The sequence below is a fragment of the Lissotriton vulgaris genome, chromosome 3_1 (genome assembly GCF_964263255.1).
Source record: "Lissotriton vulgaris chromosome 3_1, aLisVul1.2, whole genome shotgun sequence".
NCBI lineage: Eukaryota > Metazoa > Chordata > Amphibia > Caudata > Salamandridae > Lissotriton > Lissotriton vulgaris.
The window spans coordinates 273735472-273757999 of NC_141689.1; the positions used below are offsets into that span (position 1 = coordinate 273735472).

The 22528-nt window shown below is 47.6% G+C and overlaps 1 protein-coding gene across 1 annotated transcript in view; it reads right to left on the reverse strand.

The window, feature by feature from the left end:
* CCDC68 (coiled-coil domain containing 68) overlaps positions 1–22528 on the reverse strand; it is a 224804-nt gene that overhangs the window by 127983 nt on the left and 74293 nt on the right. The window contains exon 4 of the mRNA XM_086960408.1: positions 169–315. Within this exon, the coding sequence (XP_086816534.1) occupies positions 169–315 (147 nt within the window). The remainder of the gene's footprint in view (positions 1–168; positions 316–22528) is intronic.

The window sequence follows — 22528 nt, forward strand, 5'->3', positions numbered from 1 at the left end:
TATTACGTATTAAGTACCCAGATGCCTTTCTCTAAAACTGCTTTCAGATTAATGAGACAGACGAGGAAAAATGTAAACCAAACCCTAATCTCAAAAGACAAATGAGGCAGAAGGAACGCACCCACTTATCAGTTTTCATGAATTAAAAGTTCAGTACAGTGTAAATACCTTTATCTGAAGATCCTCGTTCTCTCTATTAATTTCCAGGAGCTGCAGCTCTTTGTCCTTCAGCTTTTCAATAATCCGGTAGTATCTGGAGCTGAAGCCGTTGTCAGTATCTGACTCGTAGCCATTCTGAAATGTTTGAGTAGGACTCTGAAAAACACAAAGAATAAAAAGAAAAAACACACATTTGTGTAAAAAGATGCCACATGGAAAATCTGTAAGGCATTTCATGCAATCATAAATCTTTCGATTTTCTGACATAGTAGATTTTATAATATGGAGATTTATGAATAACTCACCCGGGTAAGGAAAAAGGCCACGTGGCACAAATAAAAAGAGCAATATAAACCTTAGCAGTCCAAGAAACAAATGTTGAGAGGACATTACATGCACCAGGGCTCTCTCAGTCGGATTGCTGTTGATTTAATGAACATGGAAAAGCTAGCGCCGAGAGAACAGTCAACAATGCACAAAAATAGTACTTCCATTGACAGGACCACAATACAGTGGCATCATGGACAGTAGCGTTGAAATGTTGTTCGCCTGTCGCTCCTGTGCATGAGGCGCAACAGTTGAGGAAACCTATCTTTGCCCTCTAAGTTTCCTGGAACCTCCGACTTACATGTCCTCCGGTCTTTCCAAAAGAGGGCAGAGTCTAAAAACCCTCTTCCTACCTGACTGACAGTCAGGTGGGCTAAGATACCCATTCAGTGCTAAATTTGAGCCGGCGTTTTCTGGTGCTCAGCACCAGCACCTAATTGCCAGCATTGGGGCTTATGACAGTCTACCACATGGAGGCGCTGTCTGGCTAATTTAGGTATTAGTACAACAACAGCTGTGTGTGATGGTTAGTAGCTGTGTTTGCACTGTCATTTCTAACTGGCAGGGGCAATGTGTGGTGCAAACTGCAGTGACCTACCGACGAGGTTGTATGTCAAATCAAATCAAATCAAAAAAATCTTTATTTAGATATAAACATATATCTTTAAAAGGAGTTACAAAGTTCACAATGTACAGCGACTGTTAAAAACAAGAAGAAAACATGTAACAGTTAAAAGGCAGCAGTGTAAAAGAAGAGGTTATCCGCTCTTGGGCCTCCTTAATCCAGAACAGTTTAAAAGAAAATAAATACACGGGGCAAAAATGATGAAAAAAAGTAGATTAAGACGGGTTGTGCAAGATACTTTTCCCATCGACTCTTTTATAAAATACCTGTTGCCCATGATGCCATACATGTTCAGGACCCCCAACAGTCCTAATTCAATGATAGGATTTCGTTTTGTCCCCCCTCAAAGTTAAAAGCTATTATTGAGAACATCAAGATTAAAAAATATAGGGGGGAGAGCATTAGCAGGACCCAGTTTGGTTAAGGTTGCGGTATGCCAGCTGAATGAATTTTGTGAGTTTTATGTTTAAAATGGTGTTTGAGGTTGTATGTCGTTACAACGAATTCCGATGCAACGCATGCCCTTACCACGCATGTGTTACAACGGAATTTGTTTTCTACGTATAACCTTTACCACTAATATTCCTTTACCACGCATAGATTAACAACGTTTTTCATTGTTAATTAATGCATGGTGAGGACATATTCTTGTTAAAAGTTATACCTCTCCCCTTACACACCCACAGCCTCTACTCCTTATAATTACCCCTGCCCTTAACCCTTAAATTTTTTTAAATTACATTTCCCCTTACCTTTTTAACTGTCTCCTCTCCATCTTCGTTGGTTACGTCGGTCGTATGTCGTAAAGAGGAAGCGGAAGTTTAATTCTGTTAACTCTCCAACGACGCTGATTGCATGATCTTCGGCACTGCAGGTTACTTTTTTTTTTGGTGGGGGGTGGGGGGGGAAGAGACCCCCCCCCCAACGCCCCTTTTTAATCCCACGTTTTTTTACTTTTTGGGGGGAGACCCCCCCAAACCCCTTTTTTTAAAATTTACCACACATATCTTTACTACGTATTTTGTAGTAAAAGGTATGCGTGGTAAAGCCTCTCGTTGTTACCACGCATGCGTTGTAATGCATGCGTGGTAAAGGTTTTCGTGGAAACGGCCGCGTTGTAGTGCCCGTTTCCGCCCGACCAGAGCCCCGGCACTTATTGGTTTGCAAATTAAGCATAGTACCCATCACACTTGGCACCTCCACAGGTAAAAGAGCTCTATCGGGAAAGGATAGAGATTAAGAGAGACAGACTCAAACCTGTTGTAAGGAAGATTCCAATCAAACCAGCACTGTACTTTCGACTGCAGTTTCTAGTAAAATGCCACAAAAGACCCTACAGCTATCAGTCGGTCTCTCACAATTCTTTCATATCATGATTAAGGCACCTCGCCTGTGGAGTTACCAAGTGTTGTACACTCCCCTCTGCTTATCTGATCCTATAGCCCCCCTTTTATTAGTATGTGAATTACATCCATATCTTCATAAAAATTGCCACATGGGTGTCATAGATGCACAGAGCCAACCATGATTTGGCTGCTATATTAAATTAAAAGGCTTGAACGTACTTCGGACAAGACTAAGATGGGCTGTTGTGACACATAGCGTGGAGACCTCCAAAATGGCACTGATGGGTCTGATAACAAAACAATGGAACTCCTTTGCTAAAGGTTTGACCTTTTTCTTTTCATCTACATCAAATACCAACAGAGAATATGCATTCGAGATACTTTACATACCTTTTCGAGCCTTACATTGTACTCATCTCATTTTTGGCAAGGACAGTCTTACTGCCTTCTGTTGGATTTTTATGCTACCAATATTTATCCACGCAAGTCTCTTCACTTTGATTCCCAAATTGTTCAGTTTGGTTACCTTTAGTTTGTCAGTTTAATGTTAATAAGTCTTTTAGTGAATGTTTGGATGGAAAAGTCTCCTTCATGTTAACATGTTAATGGACGTGAACGCCTGCCCTGAGGGCCACAACTGCACAGATATTTGGGTCCTTTGTACAGATTTTAAGTCGGGGACGAACATGGATCGTGTGTGTGTACGCCATGACCTTAGACTGCCTCACAGATTGTAATTTTGTTAGACAGGGATGGATGCACAAAGTGCCACCTGCATAGTGGTAAAGGGATACTGCCCTGACCAAGAGTAATGTAGCATGAGAATGGTGGTGGCAGCACACCGTATTTAGGTCGAGCCTCGACAGCGCAATGCAAGACCTGTTGCAACCTCTTCTACGGTCTCTGGCACACCCACCAATTGGCATTGGTGGTTTCATGTGGTATTTAGAAAGGCTGGCTGTTTATCAGTGCATTTCTTTAAATGTCTCTCCTTTGTGTGCTTAGTGCTCTTTCCAACGATTTCACTGAAAGAACATTTTGGTTGGTCATCACACTGTACAGCGTGTGATGGCTCCTCCTCCCTTATGGGCATTATAGATTTGTTTTCTGGCAAGGTTAGTGAAATAACTTTCTGTTGGCCATCACACTCCAGTACAGGCTAGGGAAAAAAGTGGAGCATGCTAAACACATTTGAGCTTCTAAGAATAATGCACACCAGTATCCAAAACGGACGTGCCTCCATAGACTGGGGAAGTACATGGAAATGGAAAAAGCACTACACTAAACGCGTGTCACAACACACGAGCTGCGAGCATCTGAACGGGAGGGTCCAAACACTCGTTAATAATGTGTTTTGGTTCAATTATGGTGTTTTAAGGCAACAGGTAGTTTGCTGCTTTTTGCAGTGTGCTTTTGGGCTCGCCCATCAGAATGTGCTCCTTGCATTCCTCAGAGCAGCGGTTTCAGGTTTTTTCATATCTGGGGCAGCATATAAGGAATCGTTGTCCTCTAAGCCTGGGACCTACAAGATGTTGTCCCATTAAACCCAGAGTGCAGCACAATGTGTGACAAGTAACCACCACCAGCCAGTGCACGTGCCACATCAGAGTCGGCGACCAGGAGTGCTGTCATGAGCACTGAAGGCTCAGTAACCTGCTAGGGTAGGAAGGAGTTAGGCACACGTACCTAGGGGAGTGTTCCCCGCGACCTTGAAACCTGCACCAGGGACTAGACCACCAGCAGCCGTAGGCTGCCCCACTTCCACAGGCCCACAGTAAGATGCATCCACCAAACTTTGACTAGTTGACACATCTGTCTGTAGTGAGTTTTGGTGGGGGGTTATCTCCCCGTGGGATTCCTGGCATAGTTTCAAGCGGCTTACTGTGATGCTTCACTCAGTCCTGTCTTGATTCCCCAAAATGTTGTCTCTTGCACCTTCATCTGCCTGGCCTGATAGGGTCCTCTAAAGTCTCCTCATGCCATGCCCTCTTAATCTTCCCTCTTCCTTTTCTGCTCCCTCCCTTCATGCATGAACCCTTAAACTGCTCCCGTACAGTGCTATCATTCAGTCAATTCTTAGACTGAGTGTTCTTTGAGTAAGACTCTTTCGAGTACGACACTTTCTTTGGTCTGGACAGTGTGTATTTAGAGGTGACACTGGTAATGGGTTATGGTATAATTTGGTGTCCAACTTCTCAGAAAATTCTATAGTAAACTGTTGAATAGTCAATTAAAACTTCGTCAGTCACACCCTTCCGGTCACAGGGTTATAGGTGGTTTTTTTGGTTATGTAAAAATAGGCACCTGCCAGTACAAACCACAGAGATGCAGATTATAATAATTCATTATATACAGACTATATGCTGCAATTCATTATGTGAAATCCAAGGAATTAAAAATGATTTAGAAAAAATACTTTGCATTTTTGTCATACATGCCTAAAAGATTATAGTTACTTGACCCTTCCCTCTTCAATCTCTCCACTATTCTTTTTCAATCGAAATAAGACTAAAAATTCCACCGCTCAAATTAATTTCATATTTCACTATACTAATCCCCCACTAATACTGTTTGGTTTTCGGAGTACCATGCTACCCGCCAAAAAGCGCTTCACTACCTCCTCAGGGCTAGTAAGCACTATATAAATGCTATTAAAATAATGGACTCATCCTTGACTGACTCCGGCGGAGAGGTGGGTCAAAAGCCAATGATGAATAACATTGCAAGGGAATATACCATGACACAGAGGGATCTGGGCCAGGGCTAGTGCATTTATATCAGCAAAGTACAGGGGAGGAGAAAGAGTCAAGAGAAATGATAAAACATGGTAAAAAAAAGAAAGGAGAGATGTGCCATAGCATGTCAACACAGGTATTCACAGATGCTGTTTTTTTTTAAAAACATATTTTATTGTTGAAACACACATAGTATGCAAAGCTCCGTAATCCGGAGTCCACTGCCATCATCAATTAATCTACATCATTTCCTACAACGTGTATTAGGAACAGGTAACTCCCCCATTCAGAGCAACAGTAGATTTAAACACCCCCACCCTCCCCACAACTGACCCCCCCCTTTGCGTAGCTGCTTGCTCCTCCAACCATAATACAATAATAGATCCCTCCCCATGTGTATCACACACCAACAGTGTCTTTTCACAGTCCAGTCTGTCCAAGAGTTGGGAGGGCGGTCTCCTTGCGTGGCGGGTCCAGATCCAGCCGCCTGTAGTCTGCCCACCTCTTCCAAATTTTGAAGTGTTTTCTGGGGCACTCCCTGGCCACAACCACGGGCTGCTCCAACCCCATTGCAGTCCATTCCATTTCTCCAGGTGGCCAGTGACGGAGCCCGAGGCGCCTTCCACTCCCTAGCTATATCGCGCTTTGCCAGTGTGAGGCCCAGTAGCAATAAGTGGCGCTTTTAGCGGTTGCCCCCCACCCTCTGCCATGACATGCAATAGAGCTAACTTTGAGTCCTCCTGCAAATCCCAGGCCAGAACCTCCGCCAGGCAACGATGTACCTCATCCCAGAACCCTCGCAGCGCTGTGCATTCCCAGACCGTGTGCAGCAGGATGTCTACCTCCGCCCCACAGCGAAGACACTCGGGAGATGCTATCATGCCCGCCCTCCACAAGCGCTGCCTGGTATAATACGTGCGATGTATGTAGCGGAACTGAATCAAGCGCAGGCACGTGGATATGGCTGCCCACCCTTGGACTTTCCAGGACCTCCACCCAGTCCTTCTCATCCAACTCTCCAACATCCTGTTCCCGTGTAGTCCTAAGGCCACGTAGATCCGACGAGCAGTGGCGCACCAGTGTTTGGTATATGCGCGACAGTTTCTTATCCGGCAGTTCCCCCATGAAAATCTTGGCTTCCAGAGGGCTAAACTAAGGGAGCTGCTCCAAGCCTACCAGATGGGGCGCCAAGGCGTGGCGAAACTGGAGTTAGCGGAAGAACTGCGTACGAGGCATCCCAAATTCTTCCTGCAGGTTTGTGAATGATTTAAGGGCGCACCCCGACATAACATCTCCGAGGGTAGAGATACCTATGGCATCCCACCCCTGAAAGCCCTTCAACGCATTCAACTGGGGCAGTCTACCGTTCCGCCAGAGAGGGGTTTCCTGGGTAAGTACATTCCACCACCCCATCCTATGCAGAGCCTGCCTCCAAACGCGAAAAATCACTTGCATGGCTGCGGGAAGAGACCTCCGGAGCGGCGCCAAATACAGCAGTGAATGTAGAGAAGCAGATCCCATCAGCATCCTCCCTACCACATATGCCGGGTCGCCCCTGTCCCCAGACCACCAGTCGTTCAACACCAGGAGATGCGCCGCCTGGTAGTATGAGAGTACGTCGGACGTAGCCAATCCCCCAGTGTATGTGGACAGGAAGCACGTCCTCCAGGCCACACGCACCGCTCCTCCCTCCCACAGAAAAGTGCTGAATTTAACTGTCTGAACCACGTCTGTGATATAGGGTTTAAGCCTAGTGGCCAGGGCCTTCGCAAGGATCTTCGCCTCAGTGTTCAGTAGGGAGATAGGGCGATAGGAGGCATGATTTTCGGGGGGGTCGCCCGGGCTTCAAGAAGACTACGACCTCAGCATGCCGCCAGTCTGGTGGGAGCGTGTCACTCTCGCAATCTTCTTCCAGTACCGGCCGAAAGTGCGGGCCTAGCTGGACAAAGAACCAGCGGAAAAATTTGCTCTGAAATCCATTGCGACCTGGCGCCTTACCCGGATTCAATTCGCCCAAGGCCCCACCCAGCTCCTCATCTGTCAGGGGCTGGTCTAGGAGTTCCCGTACCTCATCTGAGACGGCTGTCGGGGGAAGATAGTCTATAAAGCGCTGGACCGTTTTGGCCTCCAGACACTCCCTGGGCATGTACAGCCCCTGGTAGTATCCGGCAAAGCTCTCCGCTATCGCTACGGGTTCAAGTAGGGTCTCCCCCTCCGGGGGTCTTGATTCGGGGCAGCGGCTGAGCATACATGATGCCCTGACATAGGCAGTGCAGCATCTTGCACGATTTGTCCCCCCATTGATAAATCCGACTGTTGGTGGCCAGCCAGGCCTGCCTCGCCTCATCCATCAGGACCGTGGCATATTGCTGTTGCGCCAGTACCAGTTGCCGTCTGGCGGGCCCGCAATCCTCCTCCCGACCCCTACATTCCAACGCCACAAGCACAGCCTCGTGCCTCACTAATTCCTGACGCTTCTCTCTCCGGGGATATGTCCACGCCGCGTATTGTCGGCTTCATAGCTTCCCAAAGGACAGTCGGAGCCCAGGTTCGTAGCCAAGTAGCGATCTATCTCAACCATCATGTGCGCCCTATAGTCGTTCTTCGTCAAGTGCCAGGCCGACATGCGCCACCGAAACGGCTGCCTGGCCGGGCCCACGCTGATCGTGATGGCCACCGGTGAATGGTCTTTAAGTACCCGCGGCAGAATCTCCGCCGACAGCACCTTGTGGGACAGTGCTCTGGGGATAAAAATATAATCTAGTCTGGAGAAGGAATTGTGTGATGCACAGAGGTATGTGTAGTCCCTACGTGCCCCATGTTTATACCTCCATGCGTCTGTCCAGTCAAGACCTACCGTCAATGCATGCAGCTTAGTGGTGGGCCCCTCCCCCTCCTGCGCCGGAGCCACCACCCCACTCCGCCATCTATCACAGCTCCTATCTAGGACATCGTTCAAGTCTCCCCCCGCAATGGATAAGGCATCCGGCATGGTACCCCAGAGGGACAATAGCCGCTTCACCAATGACCACTGTAGTAGCGGCGGAGCGTACACGCTGCCAAGAATCACGCTACCCCTCCGATTTCGCCCTGTAGAAAGAGGTACCTGCCCTGTGCATCCGTCCATAGGCGTTTGTGTATGTACGGTACTCTCCGATGGATAAGGACTGCCACTCCACTTGAGTCCCTCGAGAAGCCCGCGAGGTATGCATGCATGAACCCTGAGCGCTGGAGGCATAGGGCCTTCGTGCCCAGCAGATGGGTCTCCTGCAGGAACAGAATGTCTGCTCCCATTCTCTTGACACACTGAAAGACTGCCCCCGCTTAACTTTGTCTAGCATTACACGCACATTCCAACTCAAGATTCGCAGCGAACCAGGGCCTACCCGCCCTCCCCCCCAGACAGCAGACATTTGATCAGTTTATCACATGTGGGACAGCTGTCCCCAAGGCACATCCGGTGCAGCACATGGCTAATAACGAGCAGCAAGGCATACGCACACACCCCCTCCCAACCCCAGCCCCCAACTCCCAACCCCCCCATCCTCCCCCCACCCTGTACCTCCCGAACATGGAAGCACCTGTCGCGGTCGGATCGCGGCCTGGTCCCCAACGGGAGACTCAGCCCCACGTCCTCCAATGGATCCCCTTACAGCAGCCCATAGGAACTAGGCCGTCACTCCCACCCACCCATTCAGATAGGGAAGGGCTCCCAACCCTAAGCAACAGTGCACCTGAACATCTACCTCCCCAGTAAGCATTGAATCACGTTCATAGTCCCGGATCATCCAGCTCCATCAGTCTGCTGTTCCTGTGGAGGTCTGTATCTGCGGGCGACCGAGCCCGATCGCGAGCCCCTACTTGAGCGCTGTCTTCCACGGCGCCGACTCCTGCTTCTGAGGCCCCCCCGGACAGTTCCATTGGAGGAGGAGTCCGACTCGCCATCTCTAGCCATGTTGACCCTAATTTTCACAGTTTCATCTGTCCAGTGGAAAACCTCCTCCTGAGTATCAAAGAATAGTGTTCGGGACTTGTAAATCACCCGCAACCGCGCAGGGTAAAGCAATGCATACTGGAGTTTAAGGCCACGAAGGTGAGCCTTGGCCGCAAGAAACGACTGGCGCTGCTGCGGTACCAATCTCGTATAGTCCAGAAAGATGAAGATATTCGCGTTGTCGTGCAGTAGTTCGCCCTTGAGCCTTGCCTGCCGCAGGATGGTGTCCCTATCCGAGTAGTTCAGAAATCTGGCTATGATCAGCCGTGGGTGCGCTCCCACAGGGGGTTTCTTCACGAGCGCCCTTTCCACCACGAAGCAGCGGGATAGCGTGTCCACCGGGATCCAGTTCTCCAACCATTGCGCCAGGAAGTCTTCGACCTTGTCTCCCTCGCAACCCTCCGGAAAACCAACGAAGCAGAGGTTATTCCGCCGAGCGCGCCCTTCAGCATCCTCGACCCTCATGGCCAGGCCCTTCTGTATATGTTCCATGGACGCTACTTTCTTCTTTAGGATGGAGACGTCATCTTCAACCCCAGTGATACGGGTCTCTGCGCTAGTGATTCGCTCCACTGCATTCCGCAAGTCCTGGCGGAGAAGGGTAACATCGGCACCGACCGCGCCAATTTTAGCATCCAGCATATCCCTAGATTGCGTGATGGCTGCCAGCTGCGCCGCATTGTCAGGTGCCGGCGCCTGGGATCCCCCAGGTCCCGCAGCCCCAGTATACTTGTCCATCGGCCCCTGCTTGCCCTGGCCACCTCTGGCCCCACCCCGCGTCATCTCTCTGTGCCCTCAGCGGTAGTAGCTCCCTAAGTAGGTGCGTTCACAGTCCTGGGCAGGCCGTGTAGGTCAGATGCACGCAGTCCTCCGCCCAACACAGAATGGCGGCCCCGGCGCGGCATCCAACACCCCAAGTCTCTCGTTAGTCCGACAGGGTCCGAGCACCACAGAGCCTCAAGCTAATGCGTTCTGCAGGCGAAGCCAGCCAACAATGTCCAGGAAGCTCAAACGTACACCCCGCACTCCCAAGCAAGTGTGATACTCCTGGGCGTCTCGCACAGTGGATCCCCGAGCACCGGGGCGCACCTCAAGGGCCAGGCGCAGCAGTCTGTGGTATGACTTATGGCTGTCCACGACGAGGCACCATCCCAGGTGCCACACTCAAACCACCGGCCCCCCTCCTCCTCCACTCATGGGTCCCAGCGCGCCGGACCACAGTTCAGGGCTCGCGCACACCAAGAGCCACCAATGACTGCCTTAGGACCACCCCGGGGGCCTCGTCACCTGTGGTCCCCGTCTGAGCCAAGCGCCGCCAGTCCTCCCCACCGGGGCCCGATCTGACCCCCGAGGCAATAATTCCCTGGGCTAGCTCCACTCACCGCCACCACCACGACTCCGCAGGACTACGCTGTGCCTCCCTTCTGATATCGGGCAGGCCGGGTCCGTCTGCTCCACGCCGGGGCACTCTGCCGTGCGGGGCCCAGACCAGCGTCGGGCAGCTCTCATCAAGTAGGGCAAGCCGAGCGCTACCCCAGCTCCCACCAGGGCCTTTCACCAGCCCGCTGCTATCTACCGTCCACGGGCTCTCAGGGCAGACAGGATGGCACAAAATGGCGGCTGCTTCAAGGGATGTCACCTCCAGTGTCTACCCAGGCAGCTCCAGACCAAGCTCCACTCCAATGGCTACCGGCGTACCTTCCACAGGGCACAGGGGGGTTTCTTTTTCTCCCTGGTCAGCACCTCCAGGCCCTCTGCCAGGCTCCGGCACTCCGCGGCGCCCACCGCTGCCGTCAAAAGCTGCGTCCGATCTGGGCAACGCCAAAATCGAGGCCCCGGCTTTGCAGGCCTCGTCGGAGCTGCTGGGGCCCGCGATGTTGCGGGATCGTTTCCGCCGTCCACGGCACACCCACCCGGCTGATCTTGCTACCGAGTGTAGCACACTGGTCCCGCACCAGAATCCTCCTGCAGAAAGCCCAGAAAATGCTCAGGGCAAGGATATTCGTTTAGGACATGGAAAGGCTGGTCCGGAGCTCGCGCTCTACGCGACTGCCATGATCGCCGGCCAAGCCACGCCCCCCAACAGATGCGGTTTATATTCTTTGCAGTTATAATTACATGCATAGATGTAGTTAATCACATGAAAGCCATCCCTATAGGTTTTCCCAATGCTGGAAGAAAAATGCAGGGAGTGCTCCAATGTGAAAATGCTATTTTGCCCAGAGTCCTTGCACTAGTTTGTGCATGCTTCCCTTGTATATCAATATACAAGTAAGTTTGTCTTAATTAGGAGTTATGTTTGGAACACAGTTTGGCATGAGAAGTAGAGGCAAAGGAGAACACAGAAAAACCTTTTTACATTTTAAAATGTTTCCGTTCCCAGTGATAATTCCTCATTCTTAGTCCTCTAGGTAGTGCAGCTAGCTGCTTCTCTTTTCCAGTCAGTAATTCTTCATTCTAAGTTCTATAGACAGTGCTGCTACTCGTTTCTGTAGTCTCATCAGGAATTCCTCATTGTAAGTCCTCTAGATATTGCTGCAACTGTTTCTCTCTTCCCAGTGATAATTTCCCATTCATTCTTAGTCCTCTAGACTCCTCTAGTAAAAAAATGATATAATTTACAACGCCAAGAGGTCCAACTTTCACAAATGCGAGAACAAATAAAAAGAAAATAAAGAAATGATCTTGTCTTTTATTACAAATTTATACTGCAAACCACTATACAACAGCACTCTGTCCTAACACTACTCTTTACAGTGGAGAAGTGTGGCTCACTGGTTAGAGGAGGCAGACCTGGAAGCAGAGGTCAGCCCGGGACCAGGGTTCAATTCCCGGCTCGGCGGGGTCTTGAGTCCTAAAATGTCCATGGACTCGACAATTCTCGCTCTGGTGCCTACTCGATTCACGGGTTCACACTCTGCGACTCTGGGCAATAGCTTGCTTAATCTCCACAATGGCCCCTCGCGGCGGGATGCCTGGCTTTCACCTTGCGGATACCCTGCCGGGGGTTATCTCACAGGGGAATACCAAGACGAGTTCCCTAAGCAAGTGCTTAGAAACCGCTTGGTGATTTGCGCTATATAAAATCCTGTACATTTACATTTACTACTACACACCAAACTCCACCACATGGCGAGACCTATTGGTATTGCCAATGCTTGTTGTAATAGTGCTCAACATGTGCATGCTGGAATGTGTGTGGTTCAGTACATTAGAGGTCTGCAGGTTCCATATTGGAAACGTAGGGCGTTGGAAAGATAGATGAAGTCAGAGGAACCATGCCCGACAGGTGTGTGGATTGCCAACGTTTGTGAGACCTGGGTGGCAACACACATGAGGAAGGCATAACCAGGCTCTCGTATGCTTTCAAAAGACTCCGATTTTGGAAAGGTCACTGATCATTGTGTCCTTGGCACATAGTCAGAGAGTTGATGGGAATTTTATTTTTTTAAGGTTTTATATAGCGCTGGCTGGACCGCTATGTATCAGATCGCTTTACATGAGCATCAGATCATAGTTACAGGTTACATGGTTACACAGTCTCTGAGACTCCAAGGCCTATATACTGAATCCTTCCCCAAAAAGGGGAGAGGGAGTGCTTTGGCAAAGGGTGCCATACCATACCTCAGATGTGAGTGGCTCCCTTGGCGCAGTGGACTCTCTCAGCGGGTACGTTGAGACTCCAGAGAATAAATATTGGATCTTTCCCCAACAAGGGGAGAAGGAGTACTTAGTGAAAGGGCACAAAGGACAGGGGGCTAGGCAGACTAGTAGGCAAGGTGAGAGAGTCAGGGGAGAGGGGATAGGAGCTAGGGAAGTAGACAAAGGGAGAAAGGGTACTAAATGGGAACACATTTAAATGAATGAGAGGAGGGCTGGGGCCTTTGTAACCTTTTTGTCAGGCATACATCAGTAGTCTCTCCTGTGGGCTATGTTGCGGGGCTATCAAGGTTGGAGTAGCTTCTCCTGTGTGAGAATGCTTCTTTGCCAAAGGGCAGTACAGAGATGCGGGCACTTCAAAAGAGGCAACACCCAGAAGACGCATTTCAGACTGAGACACTAAATCACATCTCTGTCTGGAAACCGATTATAAAGAGAGGAGTTTGATTCTCCCAAATTGTCATGCCAGAGAAACCATGGCTGTAGATCAGCTCAGAGAAGCTGGGCTTTGACCTCTGCTTGTTGTGACCAGGAATGGGGACCACGGTCTGCTAGACTCCCTGCGAAAAGAGGAGGCATTAACTAGGAGAATCAAGGCCACTCGCCCTGGAGCGCCCAGCATCTTCCTGGCAGGACCAGAGGACCCCGCGAGGAGGAAACGAGTGCTTGGAGGAGGCAAGGCCCCGTGGGGATCCCGCCAGCTGACCTCGTAGGTGAAGTGTGAGATTCTGCCCATCTGCCTGTGTGCCATTTAATTGTTCCAGAGCATGGCATGTGAACTGCTTCCATGTATTTCGGATGCTGAGGTAGTTCCCTGTATCTGCTGCAGTGATGACTGCTCCAGCCCAGAGAATCCTTTTCTCTCGGTGTCATGAATTACATCACTTGCCAACGCCAGGCTCAGGGGGATTACACTGACGAGCAGGGCTGCAGGCTCAGACTTCCAGCGGGCACTATCCATGGCAACCACTTTCTTTTATGTAAAGCAGAGGGTGATACTGACGCGGCCCTGCGTTGGTGCTGTACAAGAGGATCCTCTCGCATCACCTGTTTCATGTTATGTGTTGTATGTTGCGAGTTTCATCTATATTGCGTGTTTCAGCAGGTTTCCTGATAGGTGCAACTTTGTGCCTCTGTTATGTTTGCAATGACCATGCCGAAGCTAGAAAAGGTGGGCTGTCACCAACAATAATGTGGGAAGCAGGGCAAAAGCGGTGACTTGTCAAAGGGCATCACATTCGGACTAGAAGCAGCATGTTTTTCCCCTTCCCCAAGGGCCCTCCACAACTACGCTTTACGTTCATTCATATTTTGTATTGGCCGACTTTATCTAAAACATACCACACAGCCATGTTCCCCTGCCCGATTCCACGGTTGCCTGGAGTCACTGCCCAGTGCCTGCGCATCATGCCACAAAGGCAGATTCCTTAATGTAAGTTGTAGCACTGGGGAAGCATCCAACTTAGTTTATTCAGATAAACCTTGTTCAGATATCGACCTGGAGCACGCTTTTTAATTGTGTTATACACCATTTTGTGCCGGTGTCTAGGTCATGCCCTGTTGCAGCTCAGTTGTACTTCGTTCATGATGGCGTGGGTACTGTAACACTTGTTGGTTGCTTTAGTTTGGAACCTGACCTCAGACAGTGTCCTCCCAGGGCTGGCTGGTAAAATCCTTCTGAGTTCAGCTCTGCTTGGATGCATGGGCTTTTTTGAGACATCACTAATGCCATATCAAGATCTATCTATCTATCTATCTATATACACACAGACACACGCCTTAGTCCCCCTCAAAAGGCTCTTAAGACTGTAAAACTCAAATTCCTAGGCCAATACCCTCTCGCTGAAGATCATCTGTCAGGCTAGGCACAAACATGCTCTTGTCTGCTCAATGCTACATCCTGGCACTCAGCTATAATCATTGTAGTTTCCTTGCATCCTTTATCAAACGTGCTTACTCATTCATACTCATTCACTGTGGCTCACATATGCTCATGCAGAATCAAGCTTAATTATACTAATAAACACACATACTTAGCTGTACACGCATACATGAACACCCACTTACAGTCATTGCCACATTCACCTTTTTACTTTTCCATAAACGCTCCTATGAATTCCTCCCCCTGTAAGGGTGTATATATTGCCTCTAGTTCAAAAGCACAGTTCTTCTTTAGAACACATAACACACACCCACATACTTACTCCCAAACCAATATACTAATCTATCTACATGCAGATTACAAAGCACACTTTCACCATAAAGTAGTCGCTAACGTGCATACACATAAATAATTAGACTTTTTAAAAAGAAACCTGGCTGCATATTTCTTTTTTTTTATTTGAAAGTATTTTATTGATTTTTAATTAACAGATAAATTAGCATTTCTGTCGTGGGGTTAGCTAAACTTAGTATGTAATGTACTGGAATAGGCTAGTGGACATGATCCTTGCTTCAAGGGGACCTTCTAGATTGTCTAAAAAGTGGATTAAATCTCTCCATTAATGAGGAAAACATCCGGCGACTGGGGAGGCATCAATCACTAAAACCTGTCTCAGGGCTTCCTTTCCTTGTTAATATTATTATAGTTGCATTACCATACACATCAAAACATATTGCTGTTAATTCTTCTATATGACTACAGTCCCGCTTTAGACCAGACTGCGCCACTAAAACAACCTTGCTATGGGCGGTGGATGACCCTTTACACATATTTGATGCCAACAACTCTAGTCTCCTTGTTGCACGTCTTGTATCGGTCACCTTCGATACTGTAACCAAACTACTTGTATGGACATTGTGAGAGAGCCTATAGTTAGTGGGCACCGTCCTTAATTTGTTAATTTCCTATCTAACAAATCGATCCCAAGTGAACTCTAGCAACTGTATCTCAAGCTCAACCTCGTTGTCACAGTTAATTCTTCAGAGTTCAGTATTGGTTCCAACTCTTTTCAACCTTTACTTAAAACCGCTTGGATCTTTGCTCGAACACTCAGGAATATTCTACGATCATTGTACCAATGGCACAGAGCTTTACCTCAAGCTCTCTTGACATGCTGACATTTAGTTCCGTGGTCTTACATTGAAGAAAGTATAAGGCTTGATAAGTGCCCTCTTCCCCCCATCCCCCCCCTTCACTCCCCCCCCCAACCATCAGAAACTCGATTCTTCTAAAACCGAGTTCCTGGGTGCCAAAGTCTGGCGCCTGGGAAGAGGACTATGCCTCCTTTCAGTCCCATGCCAACCGCGCTCACAAATATCATCATACTCTTCTAATAAATGGAAAACCCAACATAAGCAGGAAGCTAATAAGTAGATGTTAGATCTGGGGGTCTCTAGTTGGCAATGGTATTCACCTTTGTCCAAATAGGGACCCTTACTTCTAAGTCAGGATAAGGGGACAGGCTTATCTCAGAGGCAGTGTGTTAAGCATTTGTAAATATACACAGTAATACAGTGATAACACTACAGATGAACACAACACAGGTTTGATAAAAGTAAGTATTCTTTATATAGACAAACACAAGACCACAAACGACAAAAATCCCCACTACTACACTTAAGATTACTTAAAAGATGAATAAAGTCTCTTAATTCAAGTTGTTGGTAAATGCGACTAAGTTCTCAACAAAGTACCTGGATGCGTAACGCAAAGTAAACAAAAGGCTTGCAACAGGGGAGATGTGTCGGCTCCGTGATCCCCGGGGGAACGGTTGCGTCCTTCCTCAATGCTTGCGCAGAGTAGGGGACTCGTCGTGAGCCTTACCGGTGCAGAGGTGATGCATAGATTCTCGGCCTGCGGGCCCGTTGTGGTGCGCAAGATGGAGCCTTGGTGCGATGAGACGATCCGGTTGCGATGAGAGAAGATGGCGCCCTTGATGCAGCGATGCGATGACGCCCTGGCAGCATTGCAACAACTCTGTACTTTGGAGCCACGACAGGCCCTGCGTCATGCTTCTCCGGTGATGCAACAGCAGACAGCTTCAATGAACACACGCTCCTAGGGAAATGCGACAAAGGCTCGCTTCTCCGGCGTTGCAATGATTTCAGCTGCGGCGGCGACACGCTTCTTCTCGATGCGTCGCGCTTCCAGCTCCCAGCAGCACGCAAGTGACTGGAGTCAGAATTCCCAACAAGGAAATTCAGGAGGGAGCTGGAGGTGAAGTCTTTTGTCCCTGAGACTTCAGCAGGAGGCATGCACAGTTCAAGCCCTTGGAGTATATTCTGTGGATGAAAGTCCTTACAAAGTTCCTTCTCCTTTCCCTTAGCAATGAAGCAACCACTGCAGGCCAACCCAGCAAACAGCACACTGACAGAGGGGGAGTACAACTCCTGCAGCTTCCTTGATTCTTCTCCTTGGCAGAAAGGTTTCTTGTTCCAGAAGTGATCTAATTTCTTGGGATCAGGGTCCCAATACTTACACCCCCAAATCCTTTGTTCTCTGAAGGCAGAGAGGCCTCTGCTTAGTCAAAACCAGTTCCTGAGCACTTTGTTTACATGACTCTCCTTCCTTTCACTGTGCAGGGCAGAGACATCAGCCGCCCCACTGGAGGTGGAGCCAGCACAGGGGAGGGAAGATACAGCTCTGGAGCACTCTGTTGACATGATTCCTTCTCTCCTTTCACAGTGCAGGGCACAGACATCAGACAAACCACAGGGGATGGAGCCAGCATTGTAGAGGTAAGGCCCAACCCTATTCAGGTCCCAGGTGCAACTCCTCCCTCCCATCTAGATGCAGATCTCTCTATTCACCACCGGGCTGCCCCAGCCTGTCTCCTGGAATACCCCAGCCCTGTCACTAACAAACCCTGACAAGGATTACACAACACAGAGGCAGGCTCAAATGGTTAGGCAAGCAAATACCTGCTTTCTAAAAGTGCCATTTGCAAACACATTATATTAAAATAAACTTTAATAAAAGATGTATTTTATTATTCTGAGTTCAGGCATACTAAATTTGAATTTCTACCGTGTTCCCCGAGTCAGGATTATAAGCATGTAATAATCTAGCTGCTCATTCTGGCCTATGGAGAACAGTTAGCCTTCAATAGTGAAAAACAAAAATGGCTGTAATTCACTATTAGAACATGCTACACACATCAAAGCATGTCCTACTGAATACCTACAATGCACCCTGCCCTTGGGCCTACCATAGGGGTGTCTAACATGAAGCAAAGGGAAGGTTTAGGGACTGGCAAGTGGGTGCACTTGGTCAAGTCGACATGGTAGTGCTAGACTGCACACAGGCCTTGCAATGGCAGGCCTGAGACACACTTTACAAGCTGCTTCTGTGGGTGGCACAACCAGTGCTGCAAGCCCACTAGCAGCATTTGATTTACAAGCCCTGGGCACACATGGTGCACTGTACTAGGGGCTGACAGATAAATCAAATAACCCAATCATGGAGTAACCAATTAGTACGTCAATTTAACATAGGGAGCACTTGCACTGTGGCACTGATTAACAGTGGTCTTCAAAAGTATCGTATAGCCGGGTAGAGAGGCAGTGTCGATCGCTAGAGCTCGCGAAGAACAAGGTCACTCAAAAAAAGAAGAATTACGGCTTCCACACTAAGGGTCTAAAGTGAAGAAAAACCCTTAAAACGAGAAAAGAATCAGTTTCAAGAACTACCTGGGAATGGATACATAATCTTAAGGCCTAGACCCGAGAAAATAATGAGAAGGGACCTAGACCAGAATCGAAAGTAAAAAGACTTGAACCTGACACAAGAGACATAACTCTCTCCGCGTTAAAGGAATTAAGAAATATATTTAACAGTACTACTACCTATGAGGAGGAACAGTTGAGGAACAGTTGACCCTAATCTCCCGAATCTTAAAATATATCAAGATCCACTATAAGAAAAAGGAAGAAGTTTGGTTTTTAATTCAAAGTCTCTCCTGAAGAAGGTGTTACAACAGCTTCTATACACCAAAACGCGTCGACAAAGGACTTTCTTCTGTTTTTATACAAAACTTTTTATATTTGTTGTCATAATGTTATGACATTTTTAAAACAAAATTGTGTACTGATTACCTGCAATTTGATTTAAATATAAGCATAGGGATGACCATTTGTATTAGACAGTCAATTTGTGTACGATTGTTTGAAAATGTTATGAAATAAATGAATTCACATGTTTTTAAAATAACAACAAAATAAACTTTGAGAGACAAAAAATACCCTAGTCATGTGCAGATATAATACTCTGTGTCATACTGGAATACGAAAAGTTAAATTAGTATCTAGGCCTGAAGGTCAGAACTCAAAAGTCAAATAACAAAGAAAGGAACCCCCCCTTTTTTCACTGATTAGCAGTGGCACAGTGCCCAAAGCATAAATCCAGAAAAAACATATCAAAACAGAGGAGGCAATCCGTCAAAATGGAAGGGAGACCCACGCCAATGATGCCAGGTCTAACAGTAGTATAGGTGCATGCAGCCCCTGTGGCCAATGGGGAGCACTATGCAGAGCCACACAGTGGATCTGGGGCATGAGTGAGGCGCGTGGCCCAGAGTCAGGAAGATGGTTGGGCAGTGACCGGCGTTGCCCATAGAGCAGATCTCTGCAGCCAGGAGATGACACAGGTAGCAGGGACGACCGACTTCAGACAGCCACATCAGGAGGCCCCTTCAGATGCCGACGGAGATCTGCAGGGAGCTTAGCCATAGACAGAGGGTTGGCAATGTTCTCCTCCAATGGCACAGAACAACATGAAGCTAAATTAATAATTGTGCCCAGCACAGGCTAGCTTCACTCATGTATGTGGAAGACGCTTAAATCTAGAGTGACACTGGCCATTATGTGGGATTTGTGTCGCGTACCAGATAAAGGTGACCTGCATTGACACTGTCGAAGGAGATCTTGCATTGGGCCGTCCCTATATTGAAGCTTAGACCCATTCCTGGCCACAGCACCCCCAAGCCAGTGGAACCTCCACTGCAAGCGGGAGGATCATAACAGGTTGCTACTCCTTAGGCTAAGCAGAGGACAGAAGCCAGCTGGGGAACAGTTGTCTCTCCCCACCTTTAATAACATAGTGGGACTATTGACTCATATAAGTGACTCCCAATGACTCAAATGGGGCAACAGACATTAATCAGGTCTGAACTTAATAATCAACACTAAACAAGTAGTGGCCCAAAGGATTGACTTGGATCACAGTCCTACAAGGCGCGCCCTATGACAAAGCCTTACACCCTACAGGGTGTGTGAGCGCACTTTGATCTGATCACTCGAATCCCCCTCCCGGGATCCCTCTGACTGGACCAATTGATCCACATGTCAGGGTCCTCTCCTCTTTTGTAATTGAGAAACCGCACCCCTTGGTGTAATTTATGGATTTTGGAGGAGCATGGTGCTGGACTATTAAAAAAAGGTTTTTAAAAAGAAGAAGAAAGAAATCACTCCTCGTCCCTCCCTTGAATATCTGACCAGCCTCTTACCCACTTCATTACAAACATTACACACTTAACATTGAAAACCTAATCCCCCTTAGAGTTACAACTGGCTCACAGGGTTGGGTACAGGCATACAACAGGTAAACAAGGGCCAAGTCAGATAATCAGATGCTTGTTAAGACACTAGCATACATCCTAGATTATCGCAGAAGCGAAGGACATTGGTTAATGAAAATAAGTGAATCTATGTCTTTCAAGATTTCTCGCAGGAAACTGTCCACAGACACCAAAGAGTTTTAATGTTAAGACCCCAACATAAGCAGTCAGGCATCTGTTATGGAGTACTGCAACAAAGCTAATCACCCACACAAATAGGACTATCGAATATGACAAACCAAGCCAACGGCAAGCATTTACAGACTTGTTGCTCAATACGGATATGAACATTATCTATGCGCAAGAAAACCTAAATATGCCCATTACTCAGCAGAACCCAGCATTCGGAGAACCACCAGGGGAAAGCTGATAGAAGTAAGTAGGCAATTGTCCCATGGCCCTAAATCAAAAGACCCGACCAAGTCTCTACCGGCTAAAGACAAATTAAGATCACCGCTCAAAACCACAGTAGACCCTATACATGTTGTCATACTTTGGTAGTCACAATTCTTTGTGAATCACATGACAAGTGATACCATTCTATATGGCCTACCCTAAGAAGTATCAAAACAGATTCCCTGCTCTTTCACTATAATGGACTTCACTGCGAGAGGGGCCATACATATATTGGCCCTGGTCCAATATTCGCAGTCAGTACAATGAAAATAATACCAGAATTTGTCTCGAGTTGACACCACTCTGAACACTGCTTCGACACTCATGTGGCACCAGCTGTCTTAGCTGCAACTAACGGCCCGCAAACACCTCACACATGCCATAAGTGATCTACTTTATGTATTTTATAAAATTCTTCTCCCAACGCCAAGCATAACAAACACTTATATATCATAAACCAGATTGAGGGTGGCGACGACCTGGATGACCGACAACCCATCCAGCCAAAGAACTTGATCCCTTCCCTAGTAGCAGAGGGATCACTAGCTAAATTACTAGACTATTTCCTTCCATCAGTTTTTATTTCTTGACATTGTTCACTCTGAAATTAGACTGCCTCAATCACAACTCATATTGAACCTTATATTGATCACTGAAGGCCAAATTCACAAAGGCAAACTCTGGGTAGGTTTACTACTTTTCGCTATTCACAAACTAAGTGAAAATATTAACTCTGCACTTCCTATATTTAAATCTGCAGAGTTTGTCCGCACCTGGAGACTCTGCAATCAGGGATGAAAACTACGCACACAAGTATAGGTAGTGTGGAGTCCTAAAATTCCATGCAGTTTGTGAATACCTAAAAGTTGTAAACTTACACAAAAGTGTAAGCTTACATTTGTGAATCAGGCCCTGAGTGTTAGCTATCTATAGTGGCCTGCTTAAGTGCTACTCACTCTTTATCACTGCTAGACAAATAGCTGTTTACCCATTGAAAAACTTGCATCACTTGCCCCTGGTATACAGGGGCATGCATCCTCATGCACACATTCAAGGAACTACACAACTTAGGTTCTGCCTACCTGAACAGTCACATCTCCTTCCACTAACCACCCAGACACCTCCGTTCTGTAGGACTTCTACTTCCAAACATCCACACATTCACATTGCCAGATCAGGAAGTCTCTTACATGGTTCCAAAAGCTTGGAACGGCCTTCCACTCCACAGCCTCCTTTCTTCTTGAACTCCGCAAGAAGCTGAAGTCCTGGCTTTTTAAATACCTACCTACCATAGTCGGGGCTAGTCACACACACCTGCTTAGCACCAAGATACCCTATAACATAATGACATGACATGACAATTGTATTATAACTTACTAGTATTTCTCTGTACTCTTGGCATGAAATCTTACCTATGTCATGTCGCTGGAGTATTATGGCTGTCACAGATGCGGGGATTCTAAAGTCGACAGTTATTCTGGGAGACAAGCTGACTGCGACAGATGTTTATGTCATTCACTTCAACTAATAAACTCTTTGACTGCAACCGGAGTCTCCGGCATAGTTTTAATTAGGCATACAACTGGTGATGAGTGGCTTCTGTTCTTAGGTTTACAGTCACCAGGTGATATGAATAACCCACATGTTTTGTTTCCATGCTCATCATCATGGAACAGTTCCTATCTCTTGTGTGACTTTCTGGAAGATTGTTGCTGCCTTAAAGTGGTCTG